General features: G+C 50.3%; 7 protein-coding genes across 7 annotated transcripts; 3 read left to right on the forward strand and 4 right to left on the reverse strand.

Annotated features, from left to right (window-relative positions):
- Positions 1 to 2,104: 2,104 nt before the first annotated feature.
- N7468_004098 (Tvp18 family protein) lies at positions 2,105 to 2,870 on the reverse strand (the record flags this gene model as incomplete). The annotated part of the gene is made up of 4 exons (XM_058473395.1): positions 2,105 to 2,405; positions 2,471 to 2,566; positions 2,737 to 2,752; positions 2,834 to 2,870. The coding sequence occupies 4 exons, from the start codon at positions 2,868 to 2,870 to the stop codon at positions 2,105 to 2,107; spliced, it is 450 nt and encodes a 149-aa protein (XP_058332398.1).
- Positions 2,871 to 4,814: 1,944 nt separating this feature from the next.
- On the reverse strand, positions 4,815 to 5,363 carry N7468_004099 (hydroxyisourate hydrolase; the record flags this gene model as incomplete). The annotated part of the gene is made up of 1 exon (XM_058473396.1): positions 4,815 to 5,363. One exon carries the CDS (start codon positions 5,361 to 5,363, stop codon positions 4,815 to 4,817), a length of 549 nt encoding a protein of 182 aa, XP_058332399.1.
- A 562-nt stretch (positions 5,364 to 5,925) lies between these two features.
- N7468_004100 (ArsA family ATPase) lies at positions 5,926 to 7,018 on the forward strand (the record flags this gene model as incomplete). The annotated part of the gene is made up of 2 exons (XM_058473397.1): positions 5,926 to 6,315; positions 6,425 to 7,018. 2 exons carry the CDS (start codon positions 5,926 to 5,928, stop codon positions 7,016 to 7,018), a joined length of 984 nt encoding a protein of 327 aa, XP_058332400.1.
- A 2,587-nt stretch (positions 7,019 to 9,605) lies between these two features.
- Positions 9,606 to 9,860, forward strand: N7468_004101 (uncharacterized protein; the record flags this gene model as incomplete). Its single annotated transcript, XM_058473398.1, has 1 exon — positions 9,606 to 9,860. The coding sequence occupies one exon, from the start codon at positions 9,606 to 9,608 to the stop codon at positions 9,858 to 9,860; it is 255 nt and encodes an 84-aa protein (XP_058332401.1).
- A 1,221-nt stretch (positions 9,861 to 11,081) lies between these two features.
- Positions 11,082 to 12,491, reverse strand: N7468_004102 (eukaryotic translation initiation factor 3 subunit E; the record flags this gene model as incomplete). Its single annotated transcript, XM_058473399.1, has 2 exons — positions 11,082 to 11,295; positions 11,368 to 12,491. 2 exons carry the CDS (start codon positions 12,489 to 12,491, stop codon positions 11,082 to 11,084), a joined length of 1,338 nt encoding a protein of 445 aa, XP_058332402.1.
- Positions 12,492 to 12,736: 245 nt separating this feature from the next.
- Positions 12,737 to 13,581, forward strand: N7468_004103 (mitochondrial 54S ribosomal protein mL49; the record flags this gene model as incomplete). Its single annotated transcript, XM_058473400.1, has 3 exons — positions 12,737 to 12,845; positions 13,057 to 13,415; positions 13,531 to 13,581. 3 exons carry the CDS (start codon positions 12,737 to 12,739, stop codon positions 13,579 to 13,581), a joined length of 519 nt encoding a protein of 172 aa, XP_058332403.1.
- Positions 13,582 to 14,508: 927 nt separating this feature from the next.
- On the reverse strand, positions 14,509 to 17,475 carry N7468_004104 (putative ARID/BRIGHT domain protein (SWI1); the record flags this gene model as incomplete). Its single annotated transcript, XM_058473401.1, has 1 exon — positions 14,509 to 17,475. One exon carries the CDS (start codon positions 17,473 to 17,475, stop codon positions 14,509 to 14,511), a length of 2,967 nt encoding a protein of 988 aa, XP_058332404.1.
- Positions 17,476 to 18,072: the final 597 nt, after the last annotated feature.

Here is an 18,072-nt window from a genome sequence, read left to right on the forward strand (position 1 = left end):
TTCCTCTAGAGGTCACTAACCCGATAATCCCTGGGGCCAGACCGCGGGCTAAAGTATATATTAATAGCGCATTTCCATCATCAGTGGCTGCGCGAATCAGGGGCAAAGATTATTGGTTTTTTCAACGTTCTGGGACGATAAGGAAAACCTCGAACATTAGACCGTCTCGTCTGCTCCCTCGGCCAGAACTTCGATTATATACAGCGCTCCTGATTGGCCATGCTTGCCGAGGCGGTGAACCGGATCGATTCTGTACTGCGTACGATGTACCAGCGGGTCCCTCCATAGAGGTAATTCAAATGGTCAAGAAAAAAGGACTGGGAAAAAAGCCTATTATGAAGATCAGCACGCAATTCTGTTTCACTGAAAACCACGCAAGTCATATCACACTGGCGTATTGTAAACTTGCAGGTTTTCATGACTTGCTGACCCTACCAGAAACCACGAGAACTTCCTAAGCCGCCACCGGGTGTATGACGCGCGGAATTCTGCGAAGCCCGCTTGGTGGATCCTGTTCCTGACTCGAAAGGGTTGAGTTTTGGGCAATCGAACAGTCATGCGCGCACAACGCACTCATGGCTACAATCGGAATTACTTGAATTGCGGGGTGAAGATCCTACCGAGGCACTGACCATAGCAAAATGCAAGAGACGGAGAAAGCGGGGGACGGTCTGAACCAAGAAAATGATGCAATGGCTTTGGATGGGGGAAGACAGTGGATAGTGGAGTACCTTTGTACTTGTTCTTTGGGCGCACCGTGGTCGTATGGGGGTTCTCAAGAGGAGCTGCAAGGTAGAACCAAATAACAGCGCGGAGTTTTTGTCTGTATATCTACAGAGCTACCTGTAAGGAGCGTATTTGAGTAGGAGGGGTGGAAAAAAATAATACATGTTTTAGAAAGAAAAAAAAAAAGTGAATTTGACAAGAGTGAGACTCGAACTCACGCCCCGTAAACGAGATCAGGAAATGGTGTTAAGGTAAGCCTTAACCTGACGCCTTAGACCAACTCGGCCATCTTGCCATTCGATGAAGTAAGCGACCAACTTCGCCAATATGACCTGAGGCTTCCCCGTTTTGGGTCATGCTTTTGACCTTTTTGTGCCTATCCAGTATACCGACCCGCGCAGAAGTCTGTGTGCACTCGGTCACATTGCCATCACCCTTACAACCATCCACATGTTTATTTTTCCTCCTACACCTTCCCCATGGCCTCAATGGCTATCAATCTGGAATGATATTTTAGCAAGAATATAGAGATCCATATAGCGAAAGATACACAGGTTTAGTTCAAAGAGCAAAGGATGTACGTTGAAGATTAGCCTGTACACTGGCCTGATCTTAACCCTCTTAAAACGGTCTGGAATATACTAAAGCGTTGACTATACCGTATATTTGAAGACCTTATGTAGATAGGAAGATCTGAAGAAAATCGGGCCTATTTCAAAGGGTGTTTCAATGCTGTATGGGATACGTTAGACCAGACGAAGATTGATACGTATATGAAGAAGGATGGATAGATTGTATACAAACCAAGGCTATTATACAAGAGTTCAAGCAAGGGAACTCCCTATATGAACCTGATTATACAGTATATTGATTTTTAGTATGATCCAATAAGGATTGGTGGTGCAGGGTATATACCCATGAATATACATAGGTACTTGATGGGGTAGCAGAAGCGGTATAACACGGACTTTTGCCCCCCTAATGTACCAGCAGATATACATACCTGGCTTTACCTTCACCAGGCTGATCTGACTCTGCAAGCGAAATTCCAAAGATATCTAAAAAAGAAGCAGTCATTAGGATCAACCTTAGGGCTGTCTATCTACAGAGTTCGGCTTCCAGCAGTACCCATAACATAATTCGTCACATACCAGTATCAATAGTTATCATGCGCATCTCCTAATACCAAAAGAAACATACGAGTACAAAGAAAGCAAGCAATGTTCGTGGCACATTTCAATGCAAACTGCCCAAAGGCCTTTCAGACTATCGCATCGAGCATCTCTTCATTTCGTCCAAATCGCCGCTTACCAACAGGTATCCTATAGCACTTTTCGATTTGTCAAGAGGAAGGAAAAGAATCTTCTTGAGCGATACATCAGACAATCATCTGCGCAACCCCGACGCCACCCAGGGTCTTGCTGCCCACGAATTCTTGACTCATGATTCCAGCCAGTGCGTAGAAACAAGCCGCGATGATGAGCACGATCGCGGCAGCCAGGAGGCTTGATACCCGGTTGAAGAGACTGATGAATTGGATAGCGCTGAGGATTGTATAGAAGGCGGCGCGCATCCAGTTGGTGGTGAAGCGGCGGATGAAGCCATCGAACTTGGAGGAGGTAGGGCAGATCCGGAGGAGCCAGGGGACCTCGATGAAGAGAATTAAGAAGGAGGAGAGGCTTTGATTAGTTAGAACGACGTGATACTTGGCCGACGTAGCGCCGAATGGCAGTTAACAACTCACAGACATAAGGCTGAGAAGATAATCTCAATTGCGTTGAAGGAGAAGATATTCGCAATGCCCAGGGCAAAGCATAGGATGATTGCGACAACACCGGTCCTAGTTGAACATCGTCAGACGGCCTCAAAAATCACATATGAGGCAACTGGAAGCTGGTAGGCCTGGACAGAAGTGACAAATGCCCCTTGCGTTTCCTGGGGGAGCAACCCTCCAGCGCAAATCCCACTAGGCCAGCGACATCAGGCCGAGAGCTTGGATGAATTACATACCATTGTCCGTAGATGCCTAGGAAGGACGCTGTTAGCAAGCTCGCAAAGCCACGAGCGTTTGATTGGCGCGCGGCGGGAGCACCGGGGGGGTACATACTGAAATTCCGAGAGCGAAACTCCTCGCCCAGCGACATGGTTGGAAGGTAGACCGTCTGGTGGTAAGTCAGGAAGATCAAGTGAGTCAAGCCCTGGGAGACGTGGCGATTTGTACGGATGTCGAAAAAGAGACACGCGGCTGATTAGCCACAACAACTGCGGGCGGTCAATGTCAATCACTGAAACAACGCCAAAACAAAGCGGAGCTTGTCACTGCCGATCAGGCACCACGAATGTGCAACCCTGCTAATCGGAAGAATCCTGCGTTTTATTCCTAGAGTACAAGATGATCCAAGTGCGGTGCGGTCGCTGGGTGGCTTTCCTCGTCTGATGTGTCCTCATGCCTCCAAGGCAGACGCCAAGACATCAGTATGGATTGTCATTGTCCCGGCACCACACCACAGTCTCAGGGCTACTACGTATTCTCATTATATCTCCAACTTCACCTATTACCAGTGCCTCGAAGGATTCTGCTCATTTAATTGGCTCCAACCCTAATGATTGTGACCACCACTCTTCTCCTTGGTACTCTCTTTCATTGTCGGTCTGAGTAGTATATCTGCCGATGAATAGGTTAAAATATATTAGTCGACCTTGTAAGATTGCATCTGGCAACCACCGAGATCGCGAAATCAGCATCAGATCCTGGAAACAGTTGAAGGTTGCTACTCTGGTAAGATATCCCTAAACCTGGGGTTGATTCTTGGGACCAGATGGTTATCAGATGACCAGAGAGAAGCAGGATATTCAATATTTGGCTTCTCATTGAAAATCCTCTCACAATTTGGGGACCCGCGAATAGGACCATGAGCTTTAACTGATCCCAAAGTCTGATACGGTTATTGATCTTCCTCGGTCAGTGAATATATCCTTGCGCGCAAGTGACTTTGGGATCCTACCTGGAACTACCCATAGAACTCCACTAGGCAGATAAATAGAAACCACCCCGGTTACTTCAAGCTCCCCAATCTCAAATCTGCTACCAGTAATAAGATAACCCAACAGTGCTCTCAACAAAGACTCCCCACTCCACAATTCCTTGGGTTGAGGACTTTTAGTCTGATTGGTAAAGGTTGCAAACCCTGGCGTCCCTTTCGTCGAGCATAGTCGGTTTTGAAGCTGAACCAGAAACACTGCAGAGCTGAGCAGAGCTTCGGTTAAGCCGAGGCCACTAGTATCCCCAGCCCGGGTCTAAATAACTACTGACCACACATCTACATCCCATGGGACGGTACATTCGGGGAGCTCAAGCCGAAGCAAGCGGGCTTCATGTATTTCAAGTATCAGAACTTGATTAGGAGCACTGGAAACCTGAAATAGCAGTCGAATACGGTGCTAGGAGCCTCTTAGAGAGATCTTAGCAGAAAGCCTTCGCACTGCCGGTGCTACTGTATCTGCCTGGACAAACAAACTCCATGTTCCACCCAGTCAGCTATTCTCCCGGAGCTGGTATTCAGCTCCAGTCACGGTGTAAATTTACATGGCATATATATGCACTAGTAAAGTGCTCATGATATCTGGACGTTCGATAGTTCGGGGGAAAATACATCCGCACATCCGATGGTCAATTATATTCCTCTTCGACATTTATTCAGGGTATCCAAGGAATTGGGTAAAGACTAGTCTATGTGGGTGAAATTGTTTTTTCTAGAGAAGAAACCAAATTTCCAAAGGCAAAAAAAAAGTAAATCCAATTGACAAGAGTGAGATTCGAACTCACGCCCCGAAAACGAGACACGGATGTGTGGATCAGGTGAACCTGAACCGTGCGCCTTGGACCAACTCGGCCATCTTGCCGAATAATTGAAGGAAACGAGGAAGCTTGACATCATGACCTATTGCATAAGTTTTCTAGGGTAATATCTTCCTTCAACTTTACGGCGTGATTTAGTGCTTAATATTCAGAGTATCACATCTGTCTACACAAAAAGCAAGGCCTTAACTATATAGCACCTGATTAAGAAAAAAGATTCTGTGTACAATTATGACCCGCGGTAGGTAGAATAGTTCCATGGCCCAAGCAACACAGGCACATGATAATGGCGCCAGCCCTCCACGCCTTCGCGCCCACGGCCCTTCACCGTGAACTTGACCTCCACCTCCGGCCAAAAGCTTTCGATGCCCTGAGCCTCATACCAAGGTCCAACCTCAAAGCGCACAGCCCAATTGGTCTTACTGTCTCCAGTAGGGAGAGCAGCGAGGATCTCTGGAACAGACAAGGTAGTCGCAGCGCTCGTTGGAGTCCACTTCGCGACACGGCCGTCGCCGTTGGTGGTTGCGTGGAAGGTGACTGGGCTGGATGGCGAAGCTGGCGCTGATAGAAGAGTCAGGGTGACGGGCAGGTTTGCAGCCGGTGTGCCTGTCAGGGTGTTCAGGACATGGCAGGTAATGGGGTCGCGAGCAGCCATGGTAGGTGGTTGGCGGGCGGGCGTGTGTGTAGCAGAGCTGGGGAGCGGGGCCGCGAGCTGCTGTTGATACAGGGCAAGACGTTCGTTGGTGCGATCAGGGCTAGACCTGCGGGCGGTGTCCATTCATACAGAATGCTTGAAAGCGCAAGAGAGAGTTATTTGGAAGAATGAAGGGGGAAGAGAAGTGGAAAGTTCCAATCTCTGGTTTCTATGGGCCGCTGGCATCGGAGAGCACCGATAGCAATGCGGAGGATGCCATGGGCGGAGCTATCGCGTTTCGCCTCTGACAAAGCTTCATTATTTTATCTTATTTCTTAAGGGGGGAGTCAAAAAGCGAAATAGAATACTTTCGACACGAATAGGATCTGACTCTAAAATAGTTCTGCTTTCTACAATTAGGCACATGTTGTGAGGATCACGGCCCGATATCTAGGAAGGCATTAGTTGATTCGCAGAAGACAGAGCTATATAGAATCGCCTGTTTCGATATTTTCAACTATCTAACCTAAGCCTCATTCCTTACCTCAGGCAAAATGAGAAATGGATGCAGCCAGTAGCTGTCAAACGGCCAGACCACGTTCCCGAAAGTTCGATCGCCTTGCGGGGCAAATCATGAATTTCGACCTCACCTCCCATCTCCCCACACACCTGCCGCCTCAGCTCTCTCCGCACAAGAACGACCAAAATGTCATCCGCTGTGGTCCAGAGCTCCGACCTCGACATGGAGCCGACGCTCCAGTCAATCATCAACCAGAAGACCCTCCGCTGGATCTTCGTCGGTGGCAAAGGTGGTGTGGGCAAGACCACCACTTCCTGCTCGCTCGCCATCCAGCTCGCCAAAGCCCGCAAATCCGTGCTGCTGATCTCTACCGACCCTGCACACAACCTGAGTGATGCATTTGGCCAGAAGTTCGGAAAGGAGGCTCGTCTGATTGACGGTTACGATAATCTGAGTGCGATGGAGATCGATCCCAATGGCAGCATCCAGGATCTGTTGGCCAGCGGCGACGGTCAGGATAATGATCCTATGGCTGGACTGGGGATGGGCAACATGATGCAGGACCTAGCTTTTAGTGTGAGTCGAGACCAAGCCATTGACAGCGTGGACATCCTGTCTTAAGAGTGGCATCCACCTCGTACCTCTCCATCCCAGGCCGCTAACCTGGTGAATGAACGCAATACAGATTCCTGGAGTTGACGAAGCAATGTCATTCGCCGAAGTATTGAAGCAAGTGAAGTCACTCTCCTACGAAGTTATTGTCTTTGACACCGCGCCGACCGGCCACACACTGCGATTCCTGCAATTCCCTACAGTTCTCGAAAAGGCGCTGGGCAAGCTGTCACAGCTATCGCAGCAGTTCGGTCCGATGCTGAACTCGATTCTAGGTGCGCGCGGTGGTCTGCCTGGCGGACAGAGCATGGATGAGCTGCTACAGAAGATGGAATCATTGCGCGCGACTATCAGCGAGGTGAACACGCAGTTCAAGAACGCGGATATGACGACCTTTGTCTGCGTGTGCATTGCTGAGTTCTTGTCCCTCTACGAAACGGAGCGCATGATCCAAGAGTTAACAAGCTACTCCATTGACACCCACTCGATTGTCGTGAACCAGTTGCTCTTCCCCAAGGATGGAAACAACTGTGAGCAATGTAATGCTCGGAGGAAGATGCAGCAGAAATATCTTGAGCAGATTGAGGAGCTGTACGAGGACTTTAATGTGGTGCGCATGCCACTGTTGGTGGAGGAAGTGCGTGGCAAGGAGAAGTTGGAGAAGTAAGTTTTGAATGGATTGGACTGCCCCTCCTTACGTTGTGTGATTTGCTAACGAATTTCTTTTTTTTTTCCGGTAAACAGGTTCAGCGACATGCTTATCCACCCTTATGTGCCCCCCCCAGTAGAGCGCTTGCATGTGGACTGACGGGACGAGAAACTTGGCGGACTATGCGAACGAATGATGAAAGAAAAAGACTAGATAATAATGCTATATGATGCGCTCCGAGCCTAGGCGACTCCACTATTGGTATATGCATAATAGTGTCTCAAGTATAAGCCAATTACTCGTAGTATATGCCTGCCGGAGCACTTTGTACTGCGCATCTCGAGTAACCAGGATATGCAACCGATTCCGTGAAGGTGTACAGGTGACTGAATGTTAGCAATCGTAATCTGCCATTCGGTGGCTTCGGACGGACAAAAACGGGGGTTTCTGCAGATATAGAGGCTTAGTGTGACTCCCGATGGACATGAAACCGATCACGCCTGGTAATTCTTTCCCCCCCTCTCTCCCTTCACCTCAGCCCATGCGCTCAACCCAAGGAACAACCCCAGCGGACTAGACTTGAATCTTCGACTATGCGGGTCAAAGAAGCATGAGAAGATCAGAATCCTTTCATGGAAGCTGGAAACTGCTCCAACGGCATCCAGACCTCCCCCAACATGTCAAAGCGACTAGAATAGGCTCATAGTGGGGATATTCCTTTGGAAATATCCCACTTCGGCCTCGCAGGAACCCCTCTCATCCTGCATTTGCCATGTGTTCGGCATGAATCGAGCAGAAGAAAAACACGCTATGCGGACAGGTGCCCTATCCTAAAAGCGCAAGATGCATCACTACCTGCAGACTTCAGGTTGGGCCCCGCGAGGGTTGACCGTACTCCGTGGTGCCACGACATCCGCGCAGCAAGAGCCAAATTGGCTTTGCCTTGAAAGGTGCGGTGTACGAGCTGGGCAAATCTCCGCGGGGGAGGCCGCAGTCTGGAAGACTCTTAATTCTCCACGAACATTTGAAGACGAAAGAGACATCTGGGGGCCGGGAGAAAGAGAAATTTGGGAGCTACTGCAAGCTCTGAACAGTTGGGTCAGGTAGGGAAATTAGGCTCTCGGAGGGAGATTCAGGTGCTATGGCTGACTCCACTTGTCATCACCCTGATTTGAACATGCTACGTTGTCGCTTTTCCGGATGTTGGGATAGGTTGGAAATGGAACTAATCCGAATCCAAACCCTATCTAAAATTGCAAGCCTCACTTTTCACATTGGCTGTGGAAGTCCTCGCCAACGGGGTTGCATGAAGGCGTATTGGCCTTGGTCAGATCCGAGATATGTCCAGGCGAGGACATGTCTCTCTGATTAGATCCCAAGGCTAATGGAAATAAAAATATAATCCCTAAAAGAGTTGCGCCCCGGAGGCAAATCGCCAAAGGGTTGGGTCTCGTTGTCAGATGGAAGTGAGGCGGCACACCCCCTTTTTCCTCTTTCTACTCAACCCCCGACAGTTCCGTCCTCAATCCTCCTTGCCCAGATGGAAGGTCTGGGAGTGGATCATGAACCACTCCCGACACCTCCTTGGGGCTAGTCGGGTTGGTTGAATTTGATGTGGTGCCTTTTGTCTAGGTTTTCGGGGGCCCTGCGATGGCTGCGATACGCCCGACGCTGTCTTCCGATCTGCTTGGATGATTGCATTTTATTAGTCGACAATCCAACTGAGAGGCTCGAGAGGCTCCCATGGAGATCTCTCTCCCTCGGAAAGTCCCCCGGCTCAGGGCATCTGCGCTGCAATGCATCCGTCTCGTTCTTTGAAGATCGAGATGCACCGAGTGGATCTAAGGGTGTCTCGAACAATCGAAGGTGGATTTTGATTGTGGGTTCCAGTGCTAGTGTGGACACTTGCCGAGAGATCGTCTTCCAGCCGTGCGCTCGAAAAGGATCTGGAAAGGAGCATCGCGCCTGGGCGACGGTCTCATTCGCCTGGGGCTTTTGGATGGGGTTCGTCACGGTGGTCCGGAGGGGGGAACGGGCCCTGGTGGTCGGGGTTATTTATACCCATTTATATCCCAATGCTGCTGTACAAGAAACTTCAAAAGGGCCCCCTCCAAGTGACTGGACTAGACTCAAGTGACTGAGCTCGACTCAAGTTACTGGCTTCCGCTCTAGTATCCAGGGAAGGTTCCTGGTCTTGTGTTGCTGTGCCGATCTCCCTATCAACCTCCCGAGAGCCCCTACTCTATGATACCAATATAAAATTCCCTTTCTATACTTGGCCTATTGTTATTATTTCCTCCCTCCCCCCTTCCTCCCCTTCCTCCCTCCCTTCTGGACAAAGATGTCGCGAGAGTCACAGTATTGGCTTCCTGGATATGGCCTATCTCGGCATATCGTACTTGGACACATACATTATTTCCTGGGGCCATCCGCATCGGTTCGGCCTTATAGTTATCAGGTATATCGGGCCATGCCACCCGCTGCGCGCCACGGTTAACCCGCTCTAACCAGATTTCCTTATATATTTGAAGGGCCGCGAAGGGTACTTGATTACCGGCATGCCTCTTACTCGGGTCTGTCCTCTACCACAGCCCATATAGCAAAGATGAAAGAAACAATAGGCAAGACCAGGGGGGCGAAAGGGCTGACTAGTACGTTTTCGACAACGCAGGAACAAATCGACGATCTGGCTGCCATGTCTCGAGAATATGAGAAGCAAGAGGCCTTACGAATGACCCAGAACGCCTCCAATGCGGGAAACGACCCGTCGCGCCACTCCGAGCCCTATATCAACGAGCTCATCCCCGTGGACCCTGCCCGAGCTCGCAGGCGTGAACCAGACCCGAGAGGGGGTCGTTAAAAGACGTCAAAGATGCCACAAGGTACCTGGTATACGTGGTATACCATCAATTTCCCGATGATCTCCCCTACTATCCTGATCCCCACCACTGGCCTTGGACTTTTGCATCACAAGTTCCTCCCGCGTGTCCAAGCGGATAATCCTTCGTTCCCCCAGGAACCCGTTTCAAGGAAGCCATCGAGATTCCACCTTTTTTTTATGCTCATCTTTTTTCCATGGTCTATTTCGAAGGAATAACAGGCCTGATTTTCCCTACCACCTTTCGTCCCAGTCTTCGCAGGCTGTTTATTATCCAGGATCACGGAGGCCAGAAGGCATGGTGATGAACCATATCCCGGATTTCATGGACCCGGCAGCTCCAGGGCTTTAATTTTCGATTTTATTTTCATTTTTATGTCTTTTATTTTATTTTCAACAATTTGCTGTTTCTAATCCTCTTAAGATACTAGAACACCCCAGTGGATGCCTGGAACCCGCCCGGCTTTTGGACAGATACGGAGCCTGTGGAGTTAAACTCGAGTCATGGACTTTATTATCAGACGGAGCTTTCTTTTTGGGCCAGTCCTCTTTCAGCGTACGATACCCTATTTCTCGCGTGTTAAGCATCATGGGCCTGTCTTGCATGCTACTTCATTTGTTGCCAGGGACCCAATTTGTTGTGCGAAGATATGTACATGGATATCGTTGTTTCGATTAATGGGGAGATCGTTTCTTTTGGGCACCACCAGATCAGATATAGTCAGATATCATTTTCACTCATCTCTAGAGACCATTCGTAACAGCATAGATCCATCCAACCTGACAACATTCAGGAGTCTGCTCAATGAACCCGTTTCTCTTTTGTTTCCGCGACCATGGCAGGAAGCCATAGTCCATTCTCTTCAGTTCCATTCTCTGCTTTTGGGTAGGGGGGGTAATGACGAAAATATGAAAAGGAAATAGGAGTGGATCTAACGGCAGAACAGAAAAATTGAGGGAATGGGAGAAGAAGAGAAGACGGTGGACTAGGAGGTTAAAAAATAAACATCAAAAGGGTGATTTGACCTAAAAACGCCAGCCGGATGCCACTCTGCCTAGTCCCTCAATTCCTAATAAGACCCGTGTTGTGACATACACGGCGAAGACCACCATTGCGGGGGACAGGCAGAAAAACATTGGGTTTGAATAATAACATATAAGAAGTCGGGGTTGGCATCAGCTCATAAAAACAAAATCATTTGTTCATTTGGCGACAGCTGAGCTGAGGACTTGGGTGCGGAAGAAGGCACCCTTGGTCCTCTCGATGACCTGCTGGTACACAGACTGAGGGGGGTGATTCATGATCACAGTACCCTCCTTGTAGTCGATTTTGGCATCGACACGAGTGTCACGGATCAAGTTCACAATCCATTTTTCGCCCTCGTCTTGACTCAAACCCAGGCGAGTAGAGAGATCCCTAATGGAAGTGTTAGTATTGGGCGGCGAAGCGATTTGATGAGTCAGGTGGGTTATCCCTGCAAAAACTTACTTAATGTCGATCCGCTGGTGGATCTTGCAGTAGCTCTCGGAGATAAGATGACGGGCAGCCTCGACAAAGGCATCGGCGGTCGACACGAGGAAGAAGTCATTGCGCAGAACCTCCTCAGCTTCGCCAAGCTTTTTCTGGGCCTCCTCGAAGTCGAAGTCGACGTAGAGCGCCTTGATGAAGTCGGTGATGGGGTCGGTGTACTCATAATCTTCCTGTCGCACCACACGAATCAAGTCCTTCAATTGCTTTTGGTAGACACCGGTGTGCTTGTGAGGACGGCTGCGGTTGGTGATGACAGCAGCAGCAAGGTAGCGCAGAATCCAGGGGCAGCTAGTCTGGATGGTGTTGATATAGGCGGGAGAGAAGAAGAGGTCGGTCAAGATGTCGCGGGCGGGGTCATGGTTGAAGAAGGGGAAAAGAGACCAGTGGATGAGCCAAGATCGGTTGGTGAGCTGGCCAAGAGGGTTGTTGAACAGGCGGGTCTCGATTGACTCCTTCACCTTCTGCACCTCCTCCATTGCGCCCTCCCAGTTCGTGGTCAGGATTTCTGAAGCAAGCTTACCCCAGGTGGCGGAGGCAACCTTGTCGTTGTCGGTGGAGAGCACACGGAACTGGTACAGAAGCTCAGAGGCGTTGCCGTAACTGCCGCAGCTGTACTGGAAGTGACCGTAGTCGTAGAGGCTGTTGACCATCTCGTTGGTGACACCGTGCTGCTCCTCCAGGAAGCGCAAGTTGGCGGCCTTGTCACTGCGGAGATTACCCACGACCTCCTCGTCCTGCAGCAACTCGGTGATTTTCTCCACTTGCCCCTCGTATTGCTGCAACTTTGCAAGAACCTCCTCACGCTTCTTCACAAATTCATCGGGGATGGTGTCAGAGTTGTTCAAATCTTGCCACAGGTTCGCGACATAGTCGGTCATGTTGGTGTGCTTGAGCAGCTCGTACTTGGCCCGAGTAATCTCAGTATCCTCCTCATCGTTGCCGGCGCTGAATTCGAGCAGCGGGAAAACCAGGTGGCGGTCCAGATTAGGAATCAGGCGGCGGAGCAGGTCATAGTCAGGGGCGGCATCGGTAGGGTGAGCACCACTGAGCTGCTCAGCAGAGGGAGGGGCGTTGGCTGCCATGTTGAACGCAAATTTGGTGGGTTGATCAAAGATTCGCGATCTTTGGGAACTTTGAATTTGTGTGCGGGCGGATGTGCCGCGCTAAGCCTCATTGGGAGAGCTGGGCGGTGGCAGAACTGACGGGAGAAACTTGCGTTTCTTGTTTCTCGCGGGAATTTGCTATTCAGGAACCAGCATCTCTCTTCTTTTCCTCCACTCTATTCCTCGGAGACTCGATGGCGTCTCTTGGAACTTCCGTATCGGCAATGTCGGCCATATGCAAGCAGAGTGTCTGCCCTCGCCTGGTCCAGTCCATGGCCTCTGCGCCAACATATAGCCGATTCTCGTCATTATCCTCCTCACGATTTGCATCATGTAAGTGGTACCATTCCCGCCATACTCGACAAAAAGATTCCAATGAGCACTGTGAGCCCGAGAGTTTTGGAATTAATTCCAAAAGCATCGTTGGAGGCTCGATTATCGCGTCTATCTGAAAACTTTGGAGCCCTCATGCTCAACCCATGTGGAGAGAAAAACATTCTATGAAGCTACGAATGACCAACTAACGGTTCTCTTCTTAATCAAGTCTCCCTCCAATCACATAGTCCTTTCCGCCAGACCCGCACGTTCCTGACGCAACTACGCCGGCAAGCGCAAGCTCTGAAAGAGCAGCCCGCCAACGCATCTCCTCTCCCTCAAAATGCCAAGCAGCCTCAGCCAACCCTCCAACTCACCAACCTCCCTTACTTTGTCCGCCGTACTGGCTCTAATCAACTGCCTGTATACCTCGTCACAAAAGCGGGCGGCACCAAGCAACTCACCAAGATCCAAAAGACCGAGGGGGATCTTGATAGTCTGCGCAACGACCTAGCCCTGACATTGGGCATCGATCTACGAAGTCCCGATGTGAGCATCAACCGATTGAATGGGCACATCATTGTCAAGGTATGCAGCTAAGCCTATTTGGTCACAATCCGTGGCATGATGGTGTCGCGTGGTGTGATACCACGGCCACCGAACTTTGTTTGAATCAAGTTAGATGCTAATAGGAACGCTACAGGGCTGGCGCAAACCCGAAATTCTAAAGTTCCTGCAAGAGCGAAACTTCTAGTTGCATACCCATAACCCATCTACACGTCGAGCAGAAACCTTTATGACGCCGACTTTCCCAAAAGCAAGCATTGCCACTCCTATTTGAGCGAGGGGCTGGAGGATAAGCAGGACAGGGAGAGACACTAATGTACGCGGAGGATGTGCTTGCCTATCTGATGCTGTGCTTTGATGCTTCGAGCGGCCGAAATGCCCCATATAGCCCCGTCATCGCCCTGACTTGGTTTTCTCCACTCCCCGAACCGAAATGTATTTCTTCTCTCTGTTTCATTCCATATCATTCCATTTCCTCTTTCCTCATTTGCTTCCCTGGTGGTGTTATGCTTTTCTCGCTTGATCTTGCAGTTACGGGCGCTTTCTGTTTTCTCAGTCCACTCCCTGTATTATCTCTGTATATGCTCAACGAACTGGTGCTGGTGTTAATTTTCTTAATTCAATGGTTCTAAGCATCATTTTATTTTCCAATATATAGGCTACTCTTATTAGGCTACTAGGAAGACTTGCTTGGGAACATACCACTACTAGTACGATATTATACTAAGGTGCCCATATGCACCTGGATCACCCTGGCCACTAATTAGTAAAGTCTACAGTAGCTGCTACGTCCCAGTTACTCGACGACGTTGGAAATTCCTTTGAAGGGTATTTGAGCATTGTACACACAAAGGACGTTATCTCACATGGAGGAAGGCCAAAGAAACTTCAAAAAATAAGAATAAAACTCCATTTCCACTGGCGCCGAAAACAGAAAGGGACTTCGATTGACCATGAATTGGAGACATGATACAAATTACATGGCAGAAAGCAGAAATGTCATAATATGCTGCGCTGAAAAAGGTTCCCCCGTAAAAGATTACAGACCACCCAACCCGCCACACCTGAACACCATCCTTGCAAGAGCCTGGGGAAGGAAACGAACTATCCAAAATTACTCTGCGAGGCGGGCATAGGTAAGGAGTTGGCGAATAATGTTGGGATCCAGGTTCGGCAGCAACAGAGCACCGAGTAAGCTCTCTTTGCGAGGTACAACACCAGAGGGGAGGTGAAGTGGGAAAGTGTTATCAACCTGCTTGGATTTTTCTGCAAGACGGCGCAGAATTGCTAACCCACGATGAATAAGTGCGCTAAAGGCGTAGGCATCAGCCTCATGTGGTCCACGTTGGCGTATGCTAGTTAACTGAGGAAGGCGTTCCGTGCACAGCAAGCATGAAAGGCGGAGGAGGTGGGTTGCGAAGCCATCGACAGATCCAAGCCATGATTGAGCCGTTGCGCCATCAGCAAATGTCGTCAGAACATCGGCAGCTAGCAAGCCTTGCATAAGGAAGATTTTCCGTGCATCAGCAACCGCCAAAGGCTTTTTCTCAGGAATAGCACAGATGGCAAGGCCAAATGCACCTGTAAGGAGATCGGGTCGAGGGGCCGCGGAGCCATCTCCGGCGAAGATGGCACCGAAGAAAATTCTGTTCGGGTCGTCTCGGGCTAACAGCTTTGCAAGGCCATCGACAGCAGCTGGCGTGTATCGGTGAATTAAAGGGTTGAATGGGGAGAACATAATTTTGCCTGCCTGGGATGTAGGCTGAGGAGAAGGTGAGAACGCAAGAAGAAAATTGAGCAGGCTGAGAGCTTCTTCCTTGCCAGGAATCTGCATGCCATGGGCCAAATTGCTCATGAAGACCACTGCATCTTTCATGAAGTCGAGGGTGTTTTGATCAGTTCGGAGAAACTTTGGTCGGGTCCCGAGAGAGCGGAAGATATCAGCAAGGACTTGAGTCACTGGGGATATTCCCAGAATTCCGTGATTGGCTTCCGAGAATGAGAAGTTGCGGAGGATGGTGATGATGCACAACAACCGCTCCACTGCGCGGTCCATGAAGAAGGCCTCGCTGCCAAACTCAGGCACTTCGGCAAGTGATGTGAATTCCGACTGGCAGCCTCTTAATACATCTTCATAAGAGCGCAGTTGCATGACATCTGACGTTTCCGGAATGTGGTCGACCAGATAATCATACTGGTCCTCCGCACAATCAACCAAGCTCTCCACCAGGTCTTCGCAATTCTCAAGAGAGATCTGGACTGCAGGCTCACAGGAGAGAGTGGTGAGTGTATCCAAGGCGACTCGAACTTCAGCGTGGATGCCAGACTTGAGACCCATGGTCAGGGCATGTATATCAACAATACCCAATTCACCGAAGCTAGGCACATTAGGCTTCAGTTTCAAGACATCATCTCCCAGAGGATACATTTCTTCCACCGAGATTGGCCCGTGCAGACGATGCTCACTGATCACCATAGGTTTGAAGGGATCCTCGATGGGCATTTTGGTGAACTCTTCCGGCTTCTGTTCAGGCTGGGTCGATGGTTGCGAGGGAGTCGCTGATACAGCTTTAGTCTGCTGGGATGGAGAAGGTGCGGCAAATTGGCCAGAGGCGTCGGGAGGTTGAAGAGGTGGTTGTGATTGTCGAGATATGCTGGCCCTATGGCCAACTTGGGGTTTGCTCTGGCTGCGCGCATGAGTCGGCGCGTGAGTCGGCGTAGCAAATCCGTTGACTGGAGTTCCCTGAGCCTGGTTTGACACAGGTGTATTATTCTGAGGAGTGTTGGGGATTTGTTGCGGCGTATCAAAGCCAGGACCCGGGCTGGGTTTCACAGGAGCTGGAGACTGGAATTGCATTGCAGACGGATCACTTGGCTGACGGGGAAGGCCGCTCGTTTGCTGTTGTTGAACCTGCTCAGCAAATTGCTTCTGTTGCGAGTTGATGAAAGCCTGCTCATATGGGGCAAGATTCCTCTGGTGATAGTCGCGTATTTCCTGCCCAGCCATTGGGAAACTCATTTGTGGGAACTGCAGATTCTGTGCAACTGCGTTCCACATGTTCATAGCAGTGATTTTCTTTGAACCACCCATTTTCATCACTGTTCCATATAATTGAACAATGTTGACAGGGCGACCGCTGATGATAGGATTGGGGTCCAGAGGAAGGTTTCGTGACATCATGAATTTTTGAAGGGAGCGCATGAAGGTTTCGGGGCTATTGGGCTTCGCCATATTCTGCTGCATGTGGCGGAAGGCTGCCATTTGCTGGGGGTTGGCCATGGGGTTCATTCCCGAGGGCACAGGTCGACTCATTTGCGGATTCCCAGCACCAGCATTGTTCATCTGCCTGCTTTGCATCTGGATCTGATGCAACCGTTGTTGCTGAGCTGCGATAGCTTGGTGGTAGCCCTGAGGCACTTGGCCCATTCCTCCTTGAAATTGGGCCTGCATGGCAGGTTGAGGCGCAGCGGAGCTCATGCCAGCTCCTTGCTGGAATTGGCCGCCCATGCCCTGGGGGAAAGCTTGTCCCGGCATGAAGTTGGCGTTCTGAGGAGTATTGACGCGACTTCCATCTGACTGTGAAGGGGACATCTGAGCACCAACATGAGGGCCAGCAGGAGAGAAGGGGCTTGGAGAGGCAGTTCCCATGCGAACGCTATTCTGATCAAATTCTTGCATGACAGGCGACTGGGTAACATTAGGCGAGGCGCCTTGTTGGAGGTGTTGATAGGGAGTCGGGTGCTGAGAGAATTGAGGTGTGCCATTGGCTGGACCTTGGTAGCCGGGGAACGGCATCTGGGGTGTCTGAGATCGCGACCCCGTTACGCCAGGGGCAGCCCGGGGAGACATTGGCATGCCATCCTCTGGGCGAGGTCTTTTGGATGGAATCACCTGGTTTGGGTTGTGGAACCCGGGCGAGGCATTCCTCGGCACGCCGTTACTGAACATGCGCTGGAATTGGTTGGGGTCAGGGGTAGGCGATCCATGGAGAAAGGCGGCCGAGGGATCTATGGTAGAAGGATTGAAGGCCGCATTGTCCTGGCCAGGAAGATTCGAGGCGTCGACAGCCCAGGTGTTCATTTCGCGCGATTTTACCAACCCATCTGTGGGCGCGAATTAGCAACCGAGGTCTTTTCGCGTCGCGCGTCATCAAAAATTGCGCGCTTCACAAGTGATTCATCATTCCTCCATCAACGAAACATGATATGGGATGCCCCAGACGATTCTCCCCAGACAGACGCGTCGGGTGGAGCTGTTTGGGGAGTCGCGCTTGGGTCGCGACACAAATGGGAAGGTTCATGAGATCTGAGAACATGAGGGGGGAAGAAGGGAAGACAGAACCATGAGAACGAAAAGCAAAACAAAATCACGATGGGGAAGACAAGGATAGCACATACCGACAAGGTTGGATACTCAAATTCCGACTGGCGTACGGATGGCTAAGGCCGGGTCCCGGAATTAGCAGATGGAGACTGAGGACTGGGGTTTTGGCGGGAGTCACGGGAGTCACGTGGGGTGGTAGCCTGAGGCGGCAAAAGGGGGGGGGAAGGGAAGGCAGGAAGGGGAAAAGGCGGCAATGGTCAATGAAAGAGGCTGAAGGGGTGGGGGACCGCCAATACAGGAGACCGAATCAGAATGGAAAAGAAGATGTACTGCTGATCTTGGTCACGATAGGTC

The sequence above is a fragment of the Penicillium chermesinum genome (genome assembly GCF_028974085.1).
Source record: "Penicillium chermesinum strain IBT 19713 chromosome Unknown utg000003l:1.0-5111272.0:1.0-5115320.0, whole genome shotgun sequence".
Taxonomy (NCBI): domain Eukaryota; kingdom Fungi; phylum Ascomycota; class Eurotiomycetes; order Eurotiales; family Aspergillaceae; genus Penicillium; species Penicillium chermesinum.